General features: G+C 42.4%; 1 protein-coding gene across 1 annotated transcript in view; it reads left to right on the forward strand.

The window, feature by feature from the left end:
* Positions 1-20,268, forward strand: part of LOC134538777 (sodium/hydrogen exchanger 9B2-like) — a 68,560-nt gene that overhangs the window by 26,711 nt on the left and 21,581 nt on the right. Inside the window, exons 4-8 of the mRNA XM_063380269.1 lie at positions 3,365-3,485; positions 11,839-12,216; positions 13,259-13,441; positions 15,862-16,037; positions 17,576-17,682. Of these exons, the coding sequence (XP_063236339.1) occupies positions 3,365-3,485; positions 11,839-12,216; positions 13,259-13,441; positions 15,862-16,037; positions 17,576-17,682 (965 nt within the window). The remainder of the gene's footprint in view (positions 1-3,364; positions 3,486-11,838; positions 12,217-13,258; positions 13,442-15,861; positions 16,038-17,575; positions 17,683-20,268) is intronic.

Raw genomic sequence — 20,268 nt, forward strand, 5'->3', positions numbered from 1 at the left:
AACGGGGTGTGTAACCACTGTGCAACGAGCGTTTCGCCCACACTTTCGTCAAGAACCACCCACCAGAGTATCCATATCAACTTGGTACAAACACTTTGAAGAGAACGGCTGCATTTGCAAAGGCCAGAGTCCTGGTCGCCCTCCTGCGACAGAGCAAGCTGTGGATCGAGTTTGAGCTGCATTCCTCCGAAGCCCACAAAAATCAACACGTTGCGCAAGTCGTGAGCTGCAGATCCCACAAACAAAAATTTCCAAAATCTTTTGTAAACGCTTGCGCATGAAACCTTACCGATTGCAGATGGTTCAGGCACTCACTCCCACCGATTATGCAGCACGATCGGAATTCTGCATCGAAATGTTGGCAAGAATGGAGAATGACGAAAACCTACCAAAGAGGTTAATTTTTAGCGATGAAGCAACATTTCACACAAACGGTAGAGTTAATCGTCACAATGTTCGTGTTTGGGGAACACAACACCCCCATGAAACCATCGCACATGAACGAGATTCGCCAAAGGTCAATGTCTTTTGCGCAGTGTCGAGGGAGAAGATTTACGGCCCCTTCTTTTTCTTGGAGAAGACTGTCACAGGCACTACGTACCTCGACATGCTTTCTTTGTGGTTGCTGCCTCAATTGCAAGACGACTCCGACAACAAGAGGGTGCACCTCCACACTTCCACCTGGCTGTACGGGAACACCTCAACACACATCTGCCTGGGCGATGGCTCGGTCAAGCAGGTGCTGGTGGCCACCACGATCACCAGACCTAACCCCTTGTGATTTTTTCTTGTGGGGTTACATCAAAGGCATGGTGTTTGTCCCGCCCCTACCGCAATCCTTGCAATAGCTAAGATAGCGAATTGCAGTTGCGGTAGAGTCCATCACTACCGATATGTTGTGCAGGGTGTGGGATGAGTTCGAATATCGTCTCGACGTTTGCCGTGTGACAAGAGGAGCACACATCGAATACCTTTAATATGTTAAAAAAACTTCCAGAGATTCTCTATGAACTATATAAGGTTCGAAGCCTGTATGTTGTACCGTTTAGATTTTATGAATTTTTGATTTTGTATACTTCTTTTGTGCTCACCTTGTATATATCGCCAGCTAGTATGGCACCATGTCTGCCATCTTGTTTTCGTCTGCTGGAGGCCGCCATCCTGTTTTCGTCTGCTAGAGGATGCTGCCACCATATTTAGTTTAATTTTGATCAGTCAGAGTGCAGTAATAATTTATTGCCAAGATGTCCGCCATATTGGATGCCATCTTGAAAATCCTTAATTTTTAAGCCAGAAATTCGGGAAAGATTCCAAAATTCATTAAAAAATCGGCAATTAATTGATTTATTAAAATCAGTCCTTGATCAAAAAATTTTGTTTTATGAAAAAAATGTTAATTTCAATAAATATGGAGGAAAGTCCTAAAATAAGCCAAAATTCCTCTACTACCAGCCTCTAATAAGAAGATGATGCCATAATGACCGCCATCTTGGAAATTTGTATTTATTGACCTAGAAATTCGGGAAAAATTCCGAAATTATCAAGAAATCACTCATGGATTTACGGATTGAATCGATCACCCCATATCAATCCAAAAAATAGGTAAATTAATTAAAAATACCAAAAAAATGACAGGTTCAAGAAATAAAACACCACAAAATTATAAATAAAAAATGTATTACATGAATTCTACATTACTACAAAGAAAATAATTTTATTTAAAACTATTTTCTTTTCCTGTATGAAAGTTTAACAAGTAAATGTGAAGTATATATTATAAAGAACATAGTGGCCTTCTAAATGGTTTTACTAGGGTACAAAATTATCTAACTCTATTACAAAAATATTTCATGATTTTATTTGGAAAAGTTTTTGTATGGTGGAAAAGGAACTATTTATTTTATGTAAATTCAAACAGTATTACTGTAAAAATGTTTCGATGTTTTCATACCGAGAATAGCGGTGCAGCGGTGAAAATTATCGTCTCACATTTCAGTGCAGGGGATAAAACTTTCGTCTAGCATTTCGGAGGACTCTGTTTAGAAACCGGTGTCCATCCAAACATTTTATTTCCCGTGTTTTTACCGAAATCACTCCAGGCAAACGTTTGTATGGTTACTTTTAAAAAGCACTGGTAAATTGCTTCTTAAATTTTTTGGACTAACAACGTATGCCGTAGTTTAATAAGCAACCGTCTTTGGAGTAATGGTAACCATAGCTTTTTATGGCGTAAAAATTAAAAAAAAAGGATATGGCGAACGTTTCAGTGTTGTCTTCAGTGCCATTTAAACACGCAGAAACTATTTGGAACATACTCTTTTTTTTATTAAATCACCCTTTCAACAAATAAGTAATAGGAACTAAACAAGAGGATACTCCAACACAGAACTATTATTGTGGCCGAACTAAATATTTTTCGTAAATTCTTTCCAGTTTCGCAAACCAAGGCTGCTCAGATAACTTGAGCAGTTTAACAAATCGCACGTGTTATTTGAAGCAGATAGCTGGGTATTTTCATTGCCACATTCTATTTTTGTGACTTTTTCCTACATTACAATCTAAAAGTAGTAAAAAATTAAAGTTCTCTAAATATTGCCAAAAATAAGTTAAATAATCCCCCTTCCCCTTCAACCTTTATTTGAACAAACGTAAAACAGGCACTTACAAAAAAAATTCAGTTCCAAACTTTTCAATTAGGAGAATCCTTAAAATACTAGAGAGTGATGAAATGACGTATATATGAGACGATAAGGCTGTATTGGAGAATCTTCGATAAAAATATCTGATGAATACTTTAAAAATCACCGATAAAACATTAACGTGGATCGGAGCCAACTATATTTTGCTGTGTGTGTCACACATAACTCTAAATTTGAACAAAAATTTACAGTTAAAGTAGCTTCTCTTACCAATTACCTCTTTTTTCCAAACAAAGTTTGTTGCACAGTCCTACTCTAGGAAGTGACAATATATTTTGTAGCTATACACTGTGCCAGATGATTTTTTTGAACACGTCAAACTGAGTTTGTTGAAATGTATATCAAATCTATTTATAATAATAAATAGAAATACTCGTCACTAGCGTTAAATAAAAAGTTATGTGAATCTTTAGTTTACCACAAAATATTAGCGAAAGTTAATTTTTTCAGAATTTTTCTGCAATCTCAAAAAGAAAGTTTCGAATTTTGAATATTAGTCATATTTTTTTAGCCAGTTAAGTAATTACTGTCCATTATAATATACAATTTGCAATAGCAGCTTTTAAATTTTTGTTGCTTTTACCTTTGTTTTCTATATATTTTACTTTGATTTAGCAGATAATTATTTTTAATAACTTTAAAAATAATTTTGATTTTGGTTACAGAAAACGGAAATATCATCAATAAAGATACGGCTGAACATGGAAAGCATTGTATGGTGGATATTGTAGGTCACAAATTAGAAGATTTGAACATTAATGTTAATGTAGATTCACGCACCGAAAGGTAAGTCCCGTTTAATATTAGAAATTATATCAGAAACTTCTATTTAAATAATTGCTCTGTATAGTTATAACATTTATAATAGTGAATAATTGAATAACAAGCTGAATTAAAACAAAACATTTAATTATGTTAAATAGTTTATGCAGAACATAAAAACCGTAACATGTTAATATGACCAAAAAAGTGGTCTAATTAGTTACATTATAAAAGAACATTATTAACATTTTTTATAACACAATATCCGGTAAGTGTTAAGAGATAACATTTATTATATTTATGCATAGTTTTAAAGTTCTATCCAGAACAGGCATTCTTAATATCTGCATTTGGAGGAGGTGCATGCTATACTATGTATTGGACAACTACGAATCAATGTTTGCAAAATTTTCACAACAATTTGTATTTGTTCTTTTGTAAATTATTTGTGATATTATGCTACATCATTGTAAAGTCATCATAAAGATAGATATGTAGAGGTAATAATTATTATTGACTGTTTTCCAATTTTATTTTGTCTAATCATTCTCGAAAGAAAAAAATACGTTTGTCTGTGAATTCTAGTACCTCTTTAATTAGGTATACATAATTTTTCTAGTAGAAAAAAGACACACAAAGAGTATTCATATTGAGAAATTAACAGCTGGTTAATTTCGTGTAAACTTTACAAAGTAGGAACACTAAAAATTAATCTTTTGGCATGCGCAAAAGATTTTAACCCCCTAATACTCTCTAAGATAAAAACAATTGCTCTATGAGATGTTTTTTTATAATGTAACTGCGTAAAACTTTCTTATTTTGTAATAATCTACATACAGCTTCAAGCTCGATAAAAAGTTAATCTTTCTCTCTTCAGAAGTATTTGTCAAGGTACAAACTCATAGGTTTCTGAAAGCTATTTAAGCTGATGCGTGATGGTAATAACCATCCACTTGACTTCCAATATATTCAAAGACGCCTTATCAGGAATAACGTTATTTACAGCCGACGCAAAACAGATAACAGACATTTTTAAGAAATTTCTAGCTCATGCATATATTTTACTATCAGCATGTGATCATCGTTTCAATGTATTTAATTAGTACAAGTACCCAAAGCCAACAGTCAGCAGATATTAATTATACGAGGGCTGTATTTTTTCAACCTCCAAGGGGCTATAAAAAAAAGACAAATTTACAAAACATAAAAATTATACTACCAAAAGCACAGCGTGTCTTATTTATTTTTATACATAATTGCCAAAACGATCGAGGAATTTATCATATAGTAAAAAATGCTTCTCGTTGCCTTCTTCGAAGAAGTCAGCCTCCAATGACTAGAGATACAAGGCCAGCGCCTTGAGCTCTCTCTCCCTCAACTCAACACTGTCAAGCGGGTGGACTAATAGCGCGGCACACTGGCTCCCGCGTCAAGACTTATCGCCTGGGGATCAGTCCACCCGCTTCACAGCGGCGTCGTGAGGGAGAGAGAGCTCAAGGCGCTGGCCCTGTATCTTTATTCAGTGGCGTCTAACTTCTTTGAAGAAGGCATCGAGAAGCTTGTTTTATGGTATTAAAAATACCTCTACAGTTTTGGCAATTATGTAGAAAAAATAAATAAGACACTTTGTGCATTAGGTAATAAAATATTTATGTTATGTAAATTTATCCTTTTTATAGCCCCTCAGAGTTAGTAGGACTTTCACAAATGGCCTTTTGCAGAGGAGGATGAAAACAACGTCATCCTACATACAATAACTAAGCGCATTTCTCCATTGTGACCGGTTGACGCAAAACCTAAGCTTACAATAAATATTTTAATTGATTCGTGACAACGAGTTATATAAGCGCTCAGTTTTGTAGCAACACAGTTCAGAAAGGTTGTGTGGTTCTATATTTAATCTTAATGAATACTTTTTTTCTTACACAGGCAGATTTAAATGTTAGAAAGTAAATTTTGGAGTTAAAAAACATTTTTTTTACAGTTTAATTTAAAAAAATTTAGTTGCATGATAGAAAGTAATAAACTGTTAATAGCACATATGTCAACAGATTTTTTTTATTGTTGACAGTATTTAATGACACATGAAGTGTCAAATATGAAAACACCTTGCTCTTGGGCCGCTGGATATTAAAACCGACACTCAGCTTTTCGACGGTGATTTCAACACACTGTCTTTGGGTATAAACTTTTAAAGAAGTTTTTTTTGTAGCTTCTAAGCTCTCAGTATATGAAATTTTGTAGGAGTAGCTTCCTGAATGGAACGGAAGTCGCGTTGTAACGGAAATGTGTAACAACGTTGCTATATTATCTGTGGAGGATGGTGCGAACCAAAGTTCACAAAACCAAAGTAATAATAATTTATAGTATTAACTGTTTGATTATGTGAGTGTTTTAATATAATTCCTTGTCTAACATAAGGTGTAAAATTATTGATACATGCATTTTGTAGGTGAACCTTGATGTCGCTGGGGCTGATCCTGTTTGGCGTGGTTTAAATCCCAGTTGCTCAGATGGGTGGTAGAGGGGGTTCGAGCTTCGTGGCCTGGGGGATCTAGCCTAGCGCAGGTGTGTCGCTCTCCCGCTCAGGAATTGTCCCAGAAAGTACCACAGGTTCTTGTTGTGGAATGAGATGATGAACCTGAGAAGTTTCCCGCCATGGTTGCATCCCGCGTCGGCCAAGGTGTCCGTCGCTAGCACGCGCCTCCTGCGCTTCTTCGCTGCCAACCACGACACTGCCCTTCCCCTGCTTCGGCGGCACGAACTCCTCGTGATGTGATGTCTTTGACGACTCGCGTGATTCTCCCGCGATACGACTGTGTCGCCTGCAAGATCCTCTCTCCACCCACACTCCCTCTTCCCAGTGCATCTTTCACCCGTGTTCCCACACCTCTTTTCTTTCGTTAATTTCCCTCCCCCCTTTATCAAAAATTTTCCTCACATGCTCACTGGTGATGTCATCTGGGCAAAGAGGTGGCAATGTGCAACAATAGCATAAGCGACTGGGAGGAGCACTTGGGGCGACGTCAAATTCCCCCCCTCTGCCAAGGCCATTTTGCCCATTGACACCTTGGTCACACACACACTGCTTAACGAAGCACTCGGAAACCTTGGTATCACTGATCGAGGGGCTCTGGGCATGAGTGGGGATCGTCTGCTGAGTAAAAGCACCTGGCTATGGGAAGTATTGAAGATGGGCTGGGGCCCTACGATGTCGGGTGGAATGGCAGGGTGCCATGGGTATTTCTATTTCGTCCTGCTAAGGGTCACCACTAGTGGGCTGGGCCCCACCTCCAACTCCATCCTCATCAATGGGAGCTATGATAACCCCCTCTGGGCCATCTAAATCACCGAGTAGTTCGGGTTAGTGGCGGGTTAGGCGAGTGCGTAAAATAGAGTCTGTTTCCTCCATGGTGTCCTCGGGAAACTTCACTATTGGTGTCGTATTGGAGGCCGGTAAATTGGGATCGTCAACATCTGGGGCTGGTGTAATGATAGGTCCCCTGATCTGGAGTGGGACATTCGAATCGTCCTTACCATTGTAGTGACCTTCCCTGGACCCAGGTGACGGGTCCTTGGTAAACTGCCTATTCATCAGCTGCTCCAGTTTGTGCAGTGTCATGCCGCCTCACTGAATTTCGCGTGATGTCCAGTTGGTGCCATAGGGCGGGTCCCTCTGTGTGGGTTCTGGGATCGTGTTCGAGGTATTTTTCTTCTGGAAGGCTCTATTCCCAGCCGGTTCGGCTTCAAGTGGGGCAGTCTCGTTGGATTGGCCCATGTGCCGAAACTGTGTGGGTACTCCTGCTGGATGGTACTCTGAAGCCTTGGGATTCAAACCCGGCATGGGATTTTCTCTGTCCTCTATGTTGGGGACTAGCTCTGCTCCCGAAATTTCGGTTGTGCTGTGCTGGTTCATTTCAGTTTGTGCCTCAGGGGAAGCCTCTGCTGAAGTAGACTTGTGTTTCGGGGTTGATACCCGTGTCATTGTCCCTTGGTAAAGTTTGCTTGCGTTCTGGTGGGATCGGCTGATTTCGGTCGGGCTTGGGGCGATCTCCCCTGGGTGCTACTATGGATAGCTCAGGTGTTGTCGAGTCGTCGACTAGCCTCATAGCATCGTGGTGGACCTTGGCTGTCCTAACATTGGCTGTCCTGACCAGTAAGTAGTCGTACCCAATCGAGCCATTACCCTCCGAGGTTCAGACCACTTGGCCACTAGACCCACACAGAATTTTCGCCTGCCAGCTGACAGGTGATGAAGATTGACTTGGACCAACTGCCCGGGACGAGTTGGATGGGTGGAGTGGTGGATTGAGGAGTTTGACGAGCTTGAAAATAGGCTTGTAGCCACTGGGCCTCGGCTCGCTGGGTCTCTATTGCGGCCGGGTTCTCGGTCCTAATGGCACCTAATTCGCCTGGCAGCGCTAGGTTACGGCCTTGCAGAAGCTCGGCTGGGGAGTAGCCCGTAACCACATTAGTCCTGTGCCGGATACAATATAGGAGAGTGGGGAAGTGGATATCCCACTTGGTATGATCCTCATTTAGGCGAATTCTTAGTTGAGTATTGTATCTTGATTGTGCCTTTCTGTGGGATTTGCCTGTGTATGGTAGGTGGGGGTGGTCTGGTGTTTGACCCCCCACCGCCTACATGATGCCCACCAGTGACGGATCATTAATTGTATGCCATTGTCTGTCAAGAGTACTCTAGGAAATCCATACCTTGGGAACACTTCCCGGTCCAACAGGGTGGCTACCATTCCCACATTGACGTTCGCCACTGCGAACACCTCTGTCCAATGTGTAAATACATCAGTAATTACCACGATGAACTGCTTTCCCCTGGTTATACGAGGATAGGGGCCCATGATATCAAGTGCTATAGTGTGGAATTGTGTGTCTGACTGCCTGGGCACCTGCTGTTACACTCCGCCCGGTCCGTGCGCCTTGCGTTGCTGGCAGCACTGGCACTTTCTCACTTAATTTTTGACCTCTACAGTAATTCCTGGTCAGTGGAAGATCCCGCTGACTTCCCGTAGGGTTTGCTCTGCTCTGGGGTGTCCTGCAAGTTCAGAGCATGAAGGATATGCAGTACTGTGCCTCCCGCCAGCGCCTCGTGTCTGGAGCAGCCCCTCTCGTAGCTGTGCTGGTTTCAGATTAATCGAGTGCCATACTCAGCAAGTCAGGCTCGGATATTTGGGTCACTCTGTTGAGCATCGTATATGTGCGCAACTAGATCAGCCATTGTGCCGAGTGATGGGTGGTTCTAGTGCATTTGGCCCGCACAAGGCATATAGCATGTAAGGTGGTGGTGCTGTAGCCTGAGTGGTAGTGTGGTGGACCGGGGGCAGAAGGTCATCCCACCCTTGGCTGTAGTGGAAGGTGGTGTCAGGGTCGGGATTTCTGGAACGTTCGTCAGCCAGCTGGTTTTCTAGGCCAAGGACATGCTCCACTGTGAAAGTGAAATTTTGAATCATCAGAGCCCATCTGGTAAATATTGACTTCCCTTCTTGAGCAGAGTCCAGACACTTGAGGCACTGGCTGTCTGTGCGGAGGGTGAAAGGGCGCCCCTCAAGGTGGTGTTGGTACCTTATGAGTACCACAGCGAGGCACTCCTGCTAATTGACATGGTTTTTTTCTCTCAGCCTGGCCAAAATTTTCACTAGTGTATTCAATGACTCGGCGCTGGCACCTTGCATCCAGCTGATACAGCACAGCACCCATACTGTCCTGGCTGGCATCTGTCTGCACGAACAGGGGATCGTCTGGTACCAGCTGAGACAGGGTGTGGCAGTTGCGGAAATGCTGTTTGACCAGCTCCAAGGCCTGGTCAGCGGCCTGCGTCCACCTGAATTTTTGTTTGGAGGAGAGTATGTCGGTTATGGGTGCTGTGATTGTGGCGAAATGGGGAATGAAGGACCTCAGCCAATTCAACAGCCCCATATGTCTCAGTCTGGCGGTACCTGCAACAAGGTAGTCGCTCGTCCCGGGCATCCTTTCTGTCGCCACGATGCTCCTCTTGTCGTGGTTGTCGCCAGGATTGGCCTGGCGAACTTGGTTGTGCAGCACCATGACCTGGTACTGATGCCGTCGATGTCATCGATCATCGGGGTGACAGGGGCCAGGCATATAGTACCACCACCAAGGCATCCTCTGGTGGTATGACAGCTGGTGGCACAGGTGCTTGTCGTGTTCGGGGAAGTTCACGCACTGGTTGTGTTGCTAGCAGGTCCTGTTCTACATCACGAGCCACTGCCAGGAATGTCTCTAAGTCATTATAGGAAGTGCCCCGCAGAAAAGGTCGCAACTCTGGTCTCAGCAGTTCGACGACGATGGATAGTACGTCGTTCACTAGTTCTCCCATTTCCAGGCATCGGTGTAGCCGCACCTTGTCGTGAGTGAATGCCTCCACCCCTTCTCGAGGTTCTTGTGCATGGCAAAATAATGTTTGTTGAAGGCACTCGCGTGCGCGGGGTCCATTAAAACGCGCCTCTAATCGTGTTGCAAATTCGTCCCATATTACATTATAATCTCCTGACTGTGCCCACCAGGTCTGCGCTTTGCCGCGCAGTCACTGACTGATGTACTCTACCCATTCGCACACTAGTATAGAATGACGAGCGAGCTTGTCATGACAGACGCGGATGAATACTCACAGATTGTCATGAACTTGACCTGCAAACTCCGGTAAAGTGAATCCGCCGTCCCCTGTGCAGAAAACGACCACTGGTTGCTTAACTGAGGTGATAATTGCTCGTTCATCACACGCGGTACACAGAAACAATCCATCGCAGAAGCACAGGTACTCGCATGTAGTTGTGCATGCGTGGTGTTTTCTTAGTCCACACTCGTGGCAAAAAGCTGTTTCGCCTATCTCTCCCCGACAACGCACTGCCCTGCATACTAGTGTTCCGCGTCCTTCGCCACTGTCTAACTGTTCGGTTTTTTATGTCCGGTAGTGACGCGTCAGGCATGCAGGCATAACTGTCCGTTATTGTCCTACCGGCACTTAATTCGGTAGCTGTACCGCCCGCCTCCTCGATGTTGACAGCTATGTGTGTGCTGCGCCTCGTCATATCCGTGGCTATCCAGTCCGAGCGGCGGCTGGGTTGCGCCGATGGCGAGGTGCGGACAGGCAGGGATGGCCACCTCTCCTCCCCCGCGACACCGTGTCCCGTGTCCGCTCGCTTATCGCCCCGCGGAAGATGCGACATCGCATCGTCGCACGATATCACAGCGCAACAAAGTTCGGTTACAATGTAGGGAGTGGGGAGAAAAACAATGCCCCAAAGGCGTGATGTTGTAACACGATACTGTTTATCCCGATATGTTGACGGCGTTAATTTTATCTTCGCTCGGGTATTGTGCGGTTGAAGCTCGGCGAGTCGGTAGCAACTTGATCCTGGCGTGAGACGCGCTGACACATAATCATCCTCGCCCGCCTTATCTCGTCTCGGCGCACATGATTCCTATCCCCGCGCGACAAGCGTCTGTTCTTACTGCGTCGCCCTGTTTCAGACACAATTTTGAAACTTTGAAACTTTGAAAATTTGAAAATTACTTGAAGGTCACACGAGCTGGGCGCCAATTTGATGTCGCTGAGGCTGATCCCGTTTGGTGTGGTTAAAGTTTCGGCTGCACATATAGGTGATAGAGGGGGTTCGAGCCTCGTGGCCTGGGGGATCTAGCCTAGCGCAGGTGTGTCGCTCTGCCGCTCAGGAATTGTCCCAGAGAGTACCACAGGTTCTTGTTGTGGAATGAGATGATGAACCTGAGAAGTCTCCCGCCATGGTTGCGTCCTGCATCGGCCAAGGAGACCATCTGCTAGCACACGCCTCCTGCTCGTCCGACTTCTTCGCTGCCAACCGCGACACTGCCCTTCTACTGCTCCGGTGGTGCGAACTCCTCGTGAAGTGATGTCTTTGGCGACTCGCGTGATACTCCCACGATACGACTGTGTCACCCGCAAGTTCCTCTCTCCACCCACAATCCCCTCTTCCCCGTGCATCTTTCGCCTACGTTCCCACACCTCTTTTATTTCGTTAATTTCCCCCCTCCCTTTAACAACAATTTTCCTCACACACTCACTGTTGATGCCATCGGGGCAAAAAGGTGGCAATGTGCAACAACCGTCTGAGCGACTGGAAGGAGCACTTGAGGCAACGTCAACCTCTATTATTTACTACTGATGAAAGTGACCTGCGTGAAGTCTGTGAGAATGGATACCGTGAGTGCTTGTGCAGTATGGATCACAGATCATCGCTGTGAACCATCCCGTGGCTCAGCGCTCACAACACGATGGTGCCACAGGAAAAGTGGTCGAACACTGACCAAGCCAGGTTACGGCACGATATGGGGCCTGAGCTGTGACCTGGGCCGGCAGGTCGTGGTGGCAGGCGCTGTGCGCGAGGTGCCACCAGGCGGACGACGGCGTGCCCTCGTGGGAGCCCCCGCTGTGGCGGTGCCTGTGCCCGCCGGCCTTCTGCCCCTCGTACCGGCAGTTCGCCCAGGTTCTCGCCCTGCTACTGGTCGGCCTGCTCACCTGGGGCGTGGTATTCGCCGTGCTGGGCGACACCGCGGCTCCGGGCGGCTGCCTCTTCGGCCTGGCGGCGCTCTGCATCGCCGCGCACTTCGGCGGCTGGGTCTTCTCGCTGCTCAACCTGCCCGCGCTCGTCGGCATGCTGCTGGTCGGCGCGCTGCTGCAGAACCTGGGGCTCGTGCACATCCTGGATGACTACCGGGAGTTCGTCAGCCATCTCAGGTAACCACCTGCTCCACATACTCTCATCTTAGTTCTTCTGAAGTCCACATACAAGCAGTTAGTCAGCCATCTCATGTAACCACCTGCTCCACACAATCTCATCTTAGCGCTTCTGAAATCCACATACAAGCAGTTAGTCAGCAATCTCAGGTAACTGCCTGCTCCACACACTTTCATCTTAGCACTTCTGAAGTCCACATACAAGCAGTTAGTCAGCCATCTCAGGTAACTGCCTGCTCCACACACTCTCATCTCGGCACTTCTGAAGTGCACATACAAGCAGTTAGTCAGCCATCTCAGGTAACTGCCTGCTCCACACACTCTCATCTCGGCACTTCTGAAGTCCACATACAAGCAGTTAGTCAGCCATCTCAGGTAACTGCCTGCTCCACACACTCTCATCTCGGCACTTCTTAAGTCCACATACAAGCAGTTAGTCAGCCATCTCAGGTAACTGCTTACTCTAAACACACTCATCTTAGCACTTATGTAGTCCACATACAAGAGGACTATAAACCGTTCTTCAGCCATTTCAGATAATTACGTAGTATATTCACGCAAGTCCACATGCAGATGGACTGCAAGCAACCCGTTAGTGATTTCAGGTGACCTCATAGTCTATTCATGGAAACCTAAGCACTATTGAGTTGCAAATATAGGTGATAGGTAGAGCCACGGAATTTTCGCGGATTCATTTAGTCGCAAGCTAGAATGCAAACCTTCACACTTTCGCACTGTGTCCATGATTGGCACGCAGTTGTTTGGACACGCCCGTCTACGACCGTGAGCCAATGATGCCCAGCTAGGAGAGAAGTAAGCGAATCAGGTAGTGCCAAATAACAAGGATAAAAATGTTCTCGCTAAGAAATCAATTTAATGGGTAAGTAAACATGGGTCGAGCATACCTATAACTTTGAATTATATTGAGGCCAGAGGAATCCGCGAAATTTCCGGGACTCTAGTGATAGGTAACGTACTGTGCCTTCTCCCCGGGCAAGGGTGTTCTAGTGTGAATGAGAGGGGGTGTGTGTGGTCCCGGCAGGCACGTGGCGCTGGTGATCATCCTGACGCGCGCCGGACTGGACCTCGACCCGGCGGCGCTGCGCTCCATGTGGACCACGGTGCTGAAGCTGGGGCTGCTGCCCTGGGTGGTGGAGTGCCTCGCCGTGCTGGCCATGAGCCACGCGCTGCTGGGTCTGCCCTGGATGTGGGGCCTGCTGCTCGGGTGAGCCCCGTTAGACTGCCCCATCCATTCAACTACAGTACGAATTGTAGGGTGATGCACGATATATAGACACCTGAAAAATTCGCGGGTTCATTCCGTGTTATGCTAAAATTCAAATAAATATACCTTAGTGCTGCTTCTGTCATTGGTTCACTGTTAATCTGGCGGACTGGGGGCCAATTATAGACCCTCACTCATAGAAGTGTCGAATCACAGACCACCCAGTCGAGACGACTCACAAGTCAGCAGCCAATGAACAGTTGGCATTTGCCCAAGTGTGCAGAGGATATTGGAGTCTATCCTGGAGGTCATTGAACCCGCGAATTTTTCCGGTCTCTAACAATATATTAAAAAAAAGGGGGGGGCGGGTTGTCTGTAAAGTCGCTTTACGGACGATAATTTTACGTGATAATGTCATCTCAAAATTTTTTAAATTGCTGCTTTTAAAAAGCCCACCTTAACCTGTTTGAATATTTTCTCGCATGGTGGTTTGGCCAGTTCTTGCACGCTCGGCTCAGGCGAAACATTGACGATGAGTCATGCTTTTTCGTGCGTGCAGCCGGCGTTCATCGATTTATAAGACGTTATCACGTCAAAGAACATTAAACTATATATTGATATATAATAACAAAATATGCCAGTCTATTCGTCCAATGAACAGGACAATATTGTCTCAATGCTACGTGGTTTATCAAATCTCGAATGTGTGTGTTGTGTACCTACATTCTAGTGGACATACCTTATGGCTATAATTTTTTTTTACTTTATTATTATAAAATAATAATAAAACAAGTTAATATAATTAGAGTGTGACTGACGGGGTTAAAACATAATTGCATGCATATTTTGAGGCCAGCTGAGAGCTAATACTTCGAAGCATCGCCTGTGTTTCGTGACTGGTTGAATTTATTTCAGGCACATCTATACTGTTGGTACACGAATCGCAGCCGTCTACTGTAGAGTATAGAAGCAAATGCGTCTTGAAAGTCAGGTCGGACTAGGCAAATGCTTCTCTTGAATGCGGCCATATAATAATATGAACGCTCGTTAGACTGCAATAAGGTATGCCCGCGCCAGGGGTTTCTTCCTTGTGAATGATGGCCGCATTCAAGAGAAGCATTTTCTTAGTCTGATCTGACTTTTAAGACGCATTTGCTTCTACACTCCACACTAGATGGTTGTAATTCGTGTACCAATAGTAAAGTTGTGCCTGAAATAATTTCAACCAGTCACGAAACACAGGAGACGCTAAAGTGTTTTAGCTCTCAGAAGGTCTCAAAATCTTTTCGTTAAAAATATTTGACCCTTTTTAAATGATTTATAAAATATTAAAACTTAAAGGAATCTAAATTTACTCTTCACTTAAAGGTTTAATAAGAATATAAAGCGATAAAAGACACTAATCAGTAGTACTAACTGTATTATAGTGACTCATGCCTCATCTGCACAAACTATAACAGCACATTTATGTCAGTTGTGATAATGATACTACTAGTACACCTATTGTTTTCAAATAAGTTACCCACCTTATGTTCATATAAGTCAATCACTGAATGTCACATACAGCAGGTAAGTCACAAATTGCATTTAAACTCTGTCCAATCAATGATGAAATCAATAGACGAATAATTATAAATATCAAAATTTTGTTCTTATACCTTCAGCCATCATAATAACTGTCCCTCAATTAAATTAAGACAAGTGATTAATAAGTGTGTTTTAAAAATCTGCTTTAAGTGTAATATAGCCAGAACTTCAAAGCAAATCGACAGTTTTCCTAGAAATACCAATTTTGTCACAAAACATGTATTCATTATTTTTTCTATACAAACAAGAAAAATATTCTTAATTTCAGGTAAACCTTTTTACTGAATATACCAAATGTCTTTATGATGATCTATATGATCGATGTTGCAGTCGGCATCATCAGGGTAGCAGTTACCCAATAGGTAAATAGGTAACTGATACTCTGATGAAGGCGAAGATATCACTGTGTTTTTCTGTCGATATTGCAGACGCGACATCATCAGGGTAGCAGTTACCCAATAGGTAACTAGGTAACTGCTACTCTGATGAAGGCGAAGATATCACCGTTGTTTCAGTCGATGTTGCAGTCGCCATCATCAGGGTAGCAGATACCCAATAGGTAACTAAGTAACTGCTACTCTGATGATGACGAATGCCACATCGACCGAAACTTCGCGGATATCTTCGCCTTCGACGTGGCTACAACCCAGGATACAAGCAACTTCAGAGGATGGCCGCGAAAGCCTGCGGTCTTTGTTAATGAGCAGGACATTTTAAAAAAACCTGCTCCCGGGTCTGGTTGGGTTAAGCTTGGTGGTTGAGTTAGCATGTGAACTGCTACTGACGAGGTGTCAAGGCATCAAAAAACCCTTTTGGGGATGCGTCTCGGCCAGGTCCATCATAGCAGCCGTGTCTCCGGCGGTGGTGGTGCCCAGCCTGTTCCGACTGAGGAAGAAAGGTTACGGGGTCTCGAAGGGCATCCCCACGCTCGTCATCGCCGTGTCCAGCATCGACGACGCGCTGTCAGTGGCTGCCTTCGGCATCATCAGCAGCATCATGTTCTCTTCCGGTATGCTCCCGCCTGTGTGTGGAACTTCCGCAAAGTTAACTGTGCAGTTGAGAGTGATTGACGCCTCCACCTTGGCTGTATGTTTCACTGTTGATGAAAACATAACTGTGCAGTTGAGAGTGACTGAAACCCACACCTTGGCTGTTTGTTTCACTGTTGATGAAAACTTAACTGTGCAGTTGAGAGTGATTGACGCCCACACCTTGGCTGTATGTTTCACTGTTGATGAAAACTTAACTGTGCAGTTGAGAGTGATTGACGCCCACACCTTGGCTGTATGTTTCACTGTTGATGAAAACTTAACTGTGCAGTTGAGAGTGATTGACGCCCACACCTTGGCTGTATGTTTCACTGTTGATGAAAACTTAACTGTGGAGTTGAGAGTGATTGACGCCCCCACCTTGGCTGTATGTTTCACTGTTGATGAAAACTTAACTGTGCAGTTGAGAGTGATTGACGCCCCCACCTTGGCTGAATGTTTCACTGTTGATGAAAACTTAACTGTGCAGTTGAGAATGATTGACACCCACACCTTGGCTGTGTGTTTCACTGTTGATGAAAACTTAACTGTGCAGTTGAGAGTGACTGACGCCCCCACCTTGGCTGTATGTTTCACTGTTGATGTAAAATTAACTGTGCAGTTGAGAGTGATTAATACCCACACCTTGGCTGTATGTTTCACTGTTGATGAAAACTTATCTGTGTAGTTGAGAGTGATTAACACCCACACCTTGGTTTCATGTTTCACTGTTGATGAAAACTTATCTGTGCAGTTGAGAGTGACTGAAACCCACACCTTGGCTGTATGTTTCACTGTTGATGAAAGTGATACTGTTTTCCTTCGCACTGTTGAATACACGATCCGGCTCTACACATATGAATCTATGTTCATTTAAGCCTCATTGCTTTAGCTAGTTTTTAAACTACATGGAAATGGTAAATTAGAATAAGTGTACTTATAAGAAAGTTCAAATATTCGCATTACGAAATAAAGTCAGACAAATAATATGTAACAATTGTTTTTTTTAAATAAGTAATTAACTAGGTTGTATTAAAAGTATTTCTAAAACAATTCTTTTTATCCGATGAAATATTTCTGCAAGAAATGGAAAAAGTAGAGGTTGAAGGACAAATCTTTTCTCAAATACAAAATATGACATTTCATTCGAGTATGAAAAAAAATTTAAGCGAAATTATTAATACATTTTAATGCAAAAATATAAATCAGAAATCTTTGTTAACTAATTTTGACTTAAAATTTGTGATGGTCTACACGTAGTATGGGTACGGTTACAATATACTTGTTTTTTTAGAAATAAATACAATGTAATATAGTTTGTTTATCAGGTTAATTTCTAATAATGAGAAAGTGAATTGGTTGAAGTAAATAGGGATATAAATTATTCTGTAATACAAAAAATATGATTAGTTTTTAATTTGCCTGATCCATAACTACCAGTGCTTGTTATGGATTGTATCTAGTGAATACCTGAACTGTTATTCTCCTTTGTTTAATCGTTTTTATAATGCATTTACAGGTTCTCTTACATTTCAAATCATTCAAGGACCAATCACTCTTATTGGAGGAATAGGATGTGGCATTCTGTGGGGTCTCCTGTCGAAATTCGTGCCAGAGAAAAATGATGTAAGTTTAACAATTTCAATCTGTATTTTGTTAACGAAACATTTTTGACGTGTAAACATCTTAGCTCTCAGTATACAGAATTTTGTAGGAGTAATTCTGTTAATGGAACGTAATTAAATTGAAAAGAAAATGTGAAAACACAGTGCTGTCATTTTAAGAAGAAGGCACAGAAATATCTAAAAGATGGTGAACCCACATGATTAATCTATATGTAATGCTTTCTTGAACATCGCTGAATTTACACCGCGCATAGGTATTAAAACACACACACACACACACACATATATAAGTTCAACTATCCTTTAATACTTTGCGTTTTAATTTATTGTCATAACAATAAATATTTATAACTAAAATAATATGTAACAATCAAACATTACAATTTCTACAATCCTTAGTTAACATAGATATGTAGCGTTAGAGCAGGGTTTCTCATACTGTATGGACACAAGAAAAATGATAGCTTATATATGTATATATATTCTATGGCATTAAAAATATGAGTATTTTGTAATTAAATTTTTACTGTTAAATCTTAGATGTTGAATCAGCTTAATAAGGTTACAATTGGTTTGTAGGAATAATTCACAGTCTGATTCCTGTCGTTTAAGCAAAAAACAACTTAGTGTTATAATATGTGTTTTAAAGTGTTTCAGGTTATTTTGTTTTATGTATATATTGGATTGCATCTTATAGTTTGAAAATTACATAAAAGTAAGCGCCGCGTTCATAATGCTAAAGATAACCAATAAAATGTTAACTATCTTTGATGCCTTGTTTGTTACAAAAGAATTTTCCTGGATAATAAGTTATAGGTATTTTTAGAGTTGCGATTATATCTTGCAATGTATTACAGGATAGTTTTGCAACCATAAAGTTTACTTTGGAACACCAATACGCATAGTACATCCCCGAATGATCGTGAAAGTTAATTTATACAAATGCATGTTGCCACACGTGGTTCCGCCATGTTGACGACTTCATCTCGTGACTTTACTAGTTTCTGTTTGCATGTGCATTGGACTTTCAACCTCTTACATTTCCATTTATAAATGCGTGCTTGTTACATTGCATACTAAATTTTTGACGTGACAACGTCTAATAAATCAATGAACGCCGGCTGCACGCACGAAAAAGTGTCCCGTTACGCACATCGTTCCGTTACGCAGTGTCCCGTTACGCTCATTGTTCCGTTGTGCTGTGTTCCGTTACGCTGTCGGCGAGTGCAGTAATAATAGGTTATGTTACAATTGACTAAACAATTATGGTGATTCATATAATTTATAATAGATATTTGATTAAAGTTTATTTATATGAAAACTTGTTTATACGAGGGTTATTTTTTTTTCAACCTCCGATCGGCTGTAAAAAAACGGGAATGAATTGGGAAATTATTTTAATGTCAAAAGAAACGTACATCTTTACTCTATTTTTCCACATAATCACCGTGCAGATTGAGGCATTTGTCGTACCGATGCACCAGCTTTCCAATACCCTCTGCATAAAATGATGCCTCCTGCCTATTCAGCCACGTTTTAACAGTGCTCTGCAGTTCATCATTGGTGTGCCCTTCTTCCTGTAAGAAACGGATGACTCCACGCAGCTCGTATTTCGCCGTAAAGTTTATCGTTGCAGCCATGTTGACATTCCCATAACCAAGCTTCAACTGAGGTGTGAGTTGGCCGCTCCACATGTTTGGTGGAAGGGGGTAAACACTACGAGACGTGTTGATTCGTGAACGAGCGATTAGGGTATCGATTAATGGGCATGTCATGGAGAAATTAAACTGTAATCACACTGCAGGGCACTGTTAAAACGTGGCTAAATAGGCAGGATGCATCATTCCATGCAGATGGTATTGGAAAGCTGGTGCATCGGTACGACAAATGCCTCAATCTGCACGGTGATTATGTGGAAAAATAGAGTAAACATGTACGTTTCTTTTGATATTAAAATAATTTCCCAATTCATTCCCGTTTTTTTATTACAGCCGATCGGAGGTTGAAAAAAAAACCTCGTAATTATATTTAAACTTTATAGATAAACGCCAGTTTTTAAAATGAATTACAAGTCATCTATACGTAAGCTGTTTCGTCGACTGTTTATAAAGTGAAGTGAAAAGTTAATGTGGTTTTCATTGCTTATTACAACAACAATAATTTCGGCAATAAAGGTTAATTATTCTAACATTTTAAAAATCAGATTTCTACTAAAATTTCAAGTATTTATTCTTTTATTACTAAAATAAAAACGATTCAGTTTTATTCATAAAGTATGCAATCATTTCATCAATGTTTTGTTATGACGTTGTCACGTTAAACTATCGTCCGTAAACCGACTTTACAGAGAACCAATTTTTTTTTTGTTTATTTATCACGCGCGGAATTATTTTTAAGTGCTCTATATTAAATATTGTGTCCGAGTTTCATATTATAAGTGTATTTGCAACATGAAAACACATGCATTTGCTCGTTGCCGTGGTTATGTGTTCACGCATCACTGGCGAGCACTTAAAGACTCGCTCGCATTTTTTTTAAATTATGTCTTTAATATTCTAAATTAAATAAGTTAACATTTTACTTGGTT

This window comes from Bacillus rossius, chromosome 14 (assembly GCF_032445375.1).
Source record: "Bacillus rossius redtenbacheri isolate Brsri chromosome 14, Brsri_v3, whole genome shotgun sequence".
NCBI lineage: Eukaryota > Metazoa > Arthropoda > Insecta > Phasmatodea > Bacillidae > Bacillus > Bacillus rossius.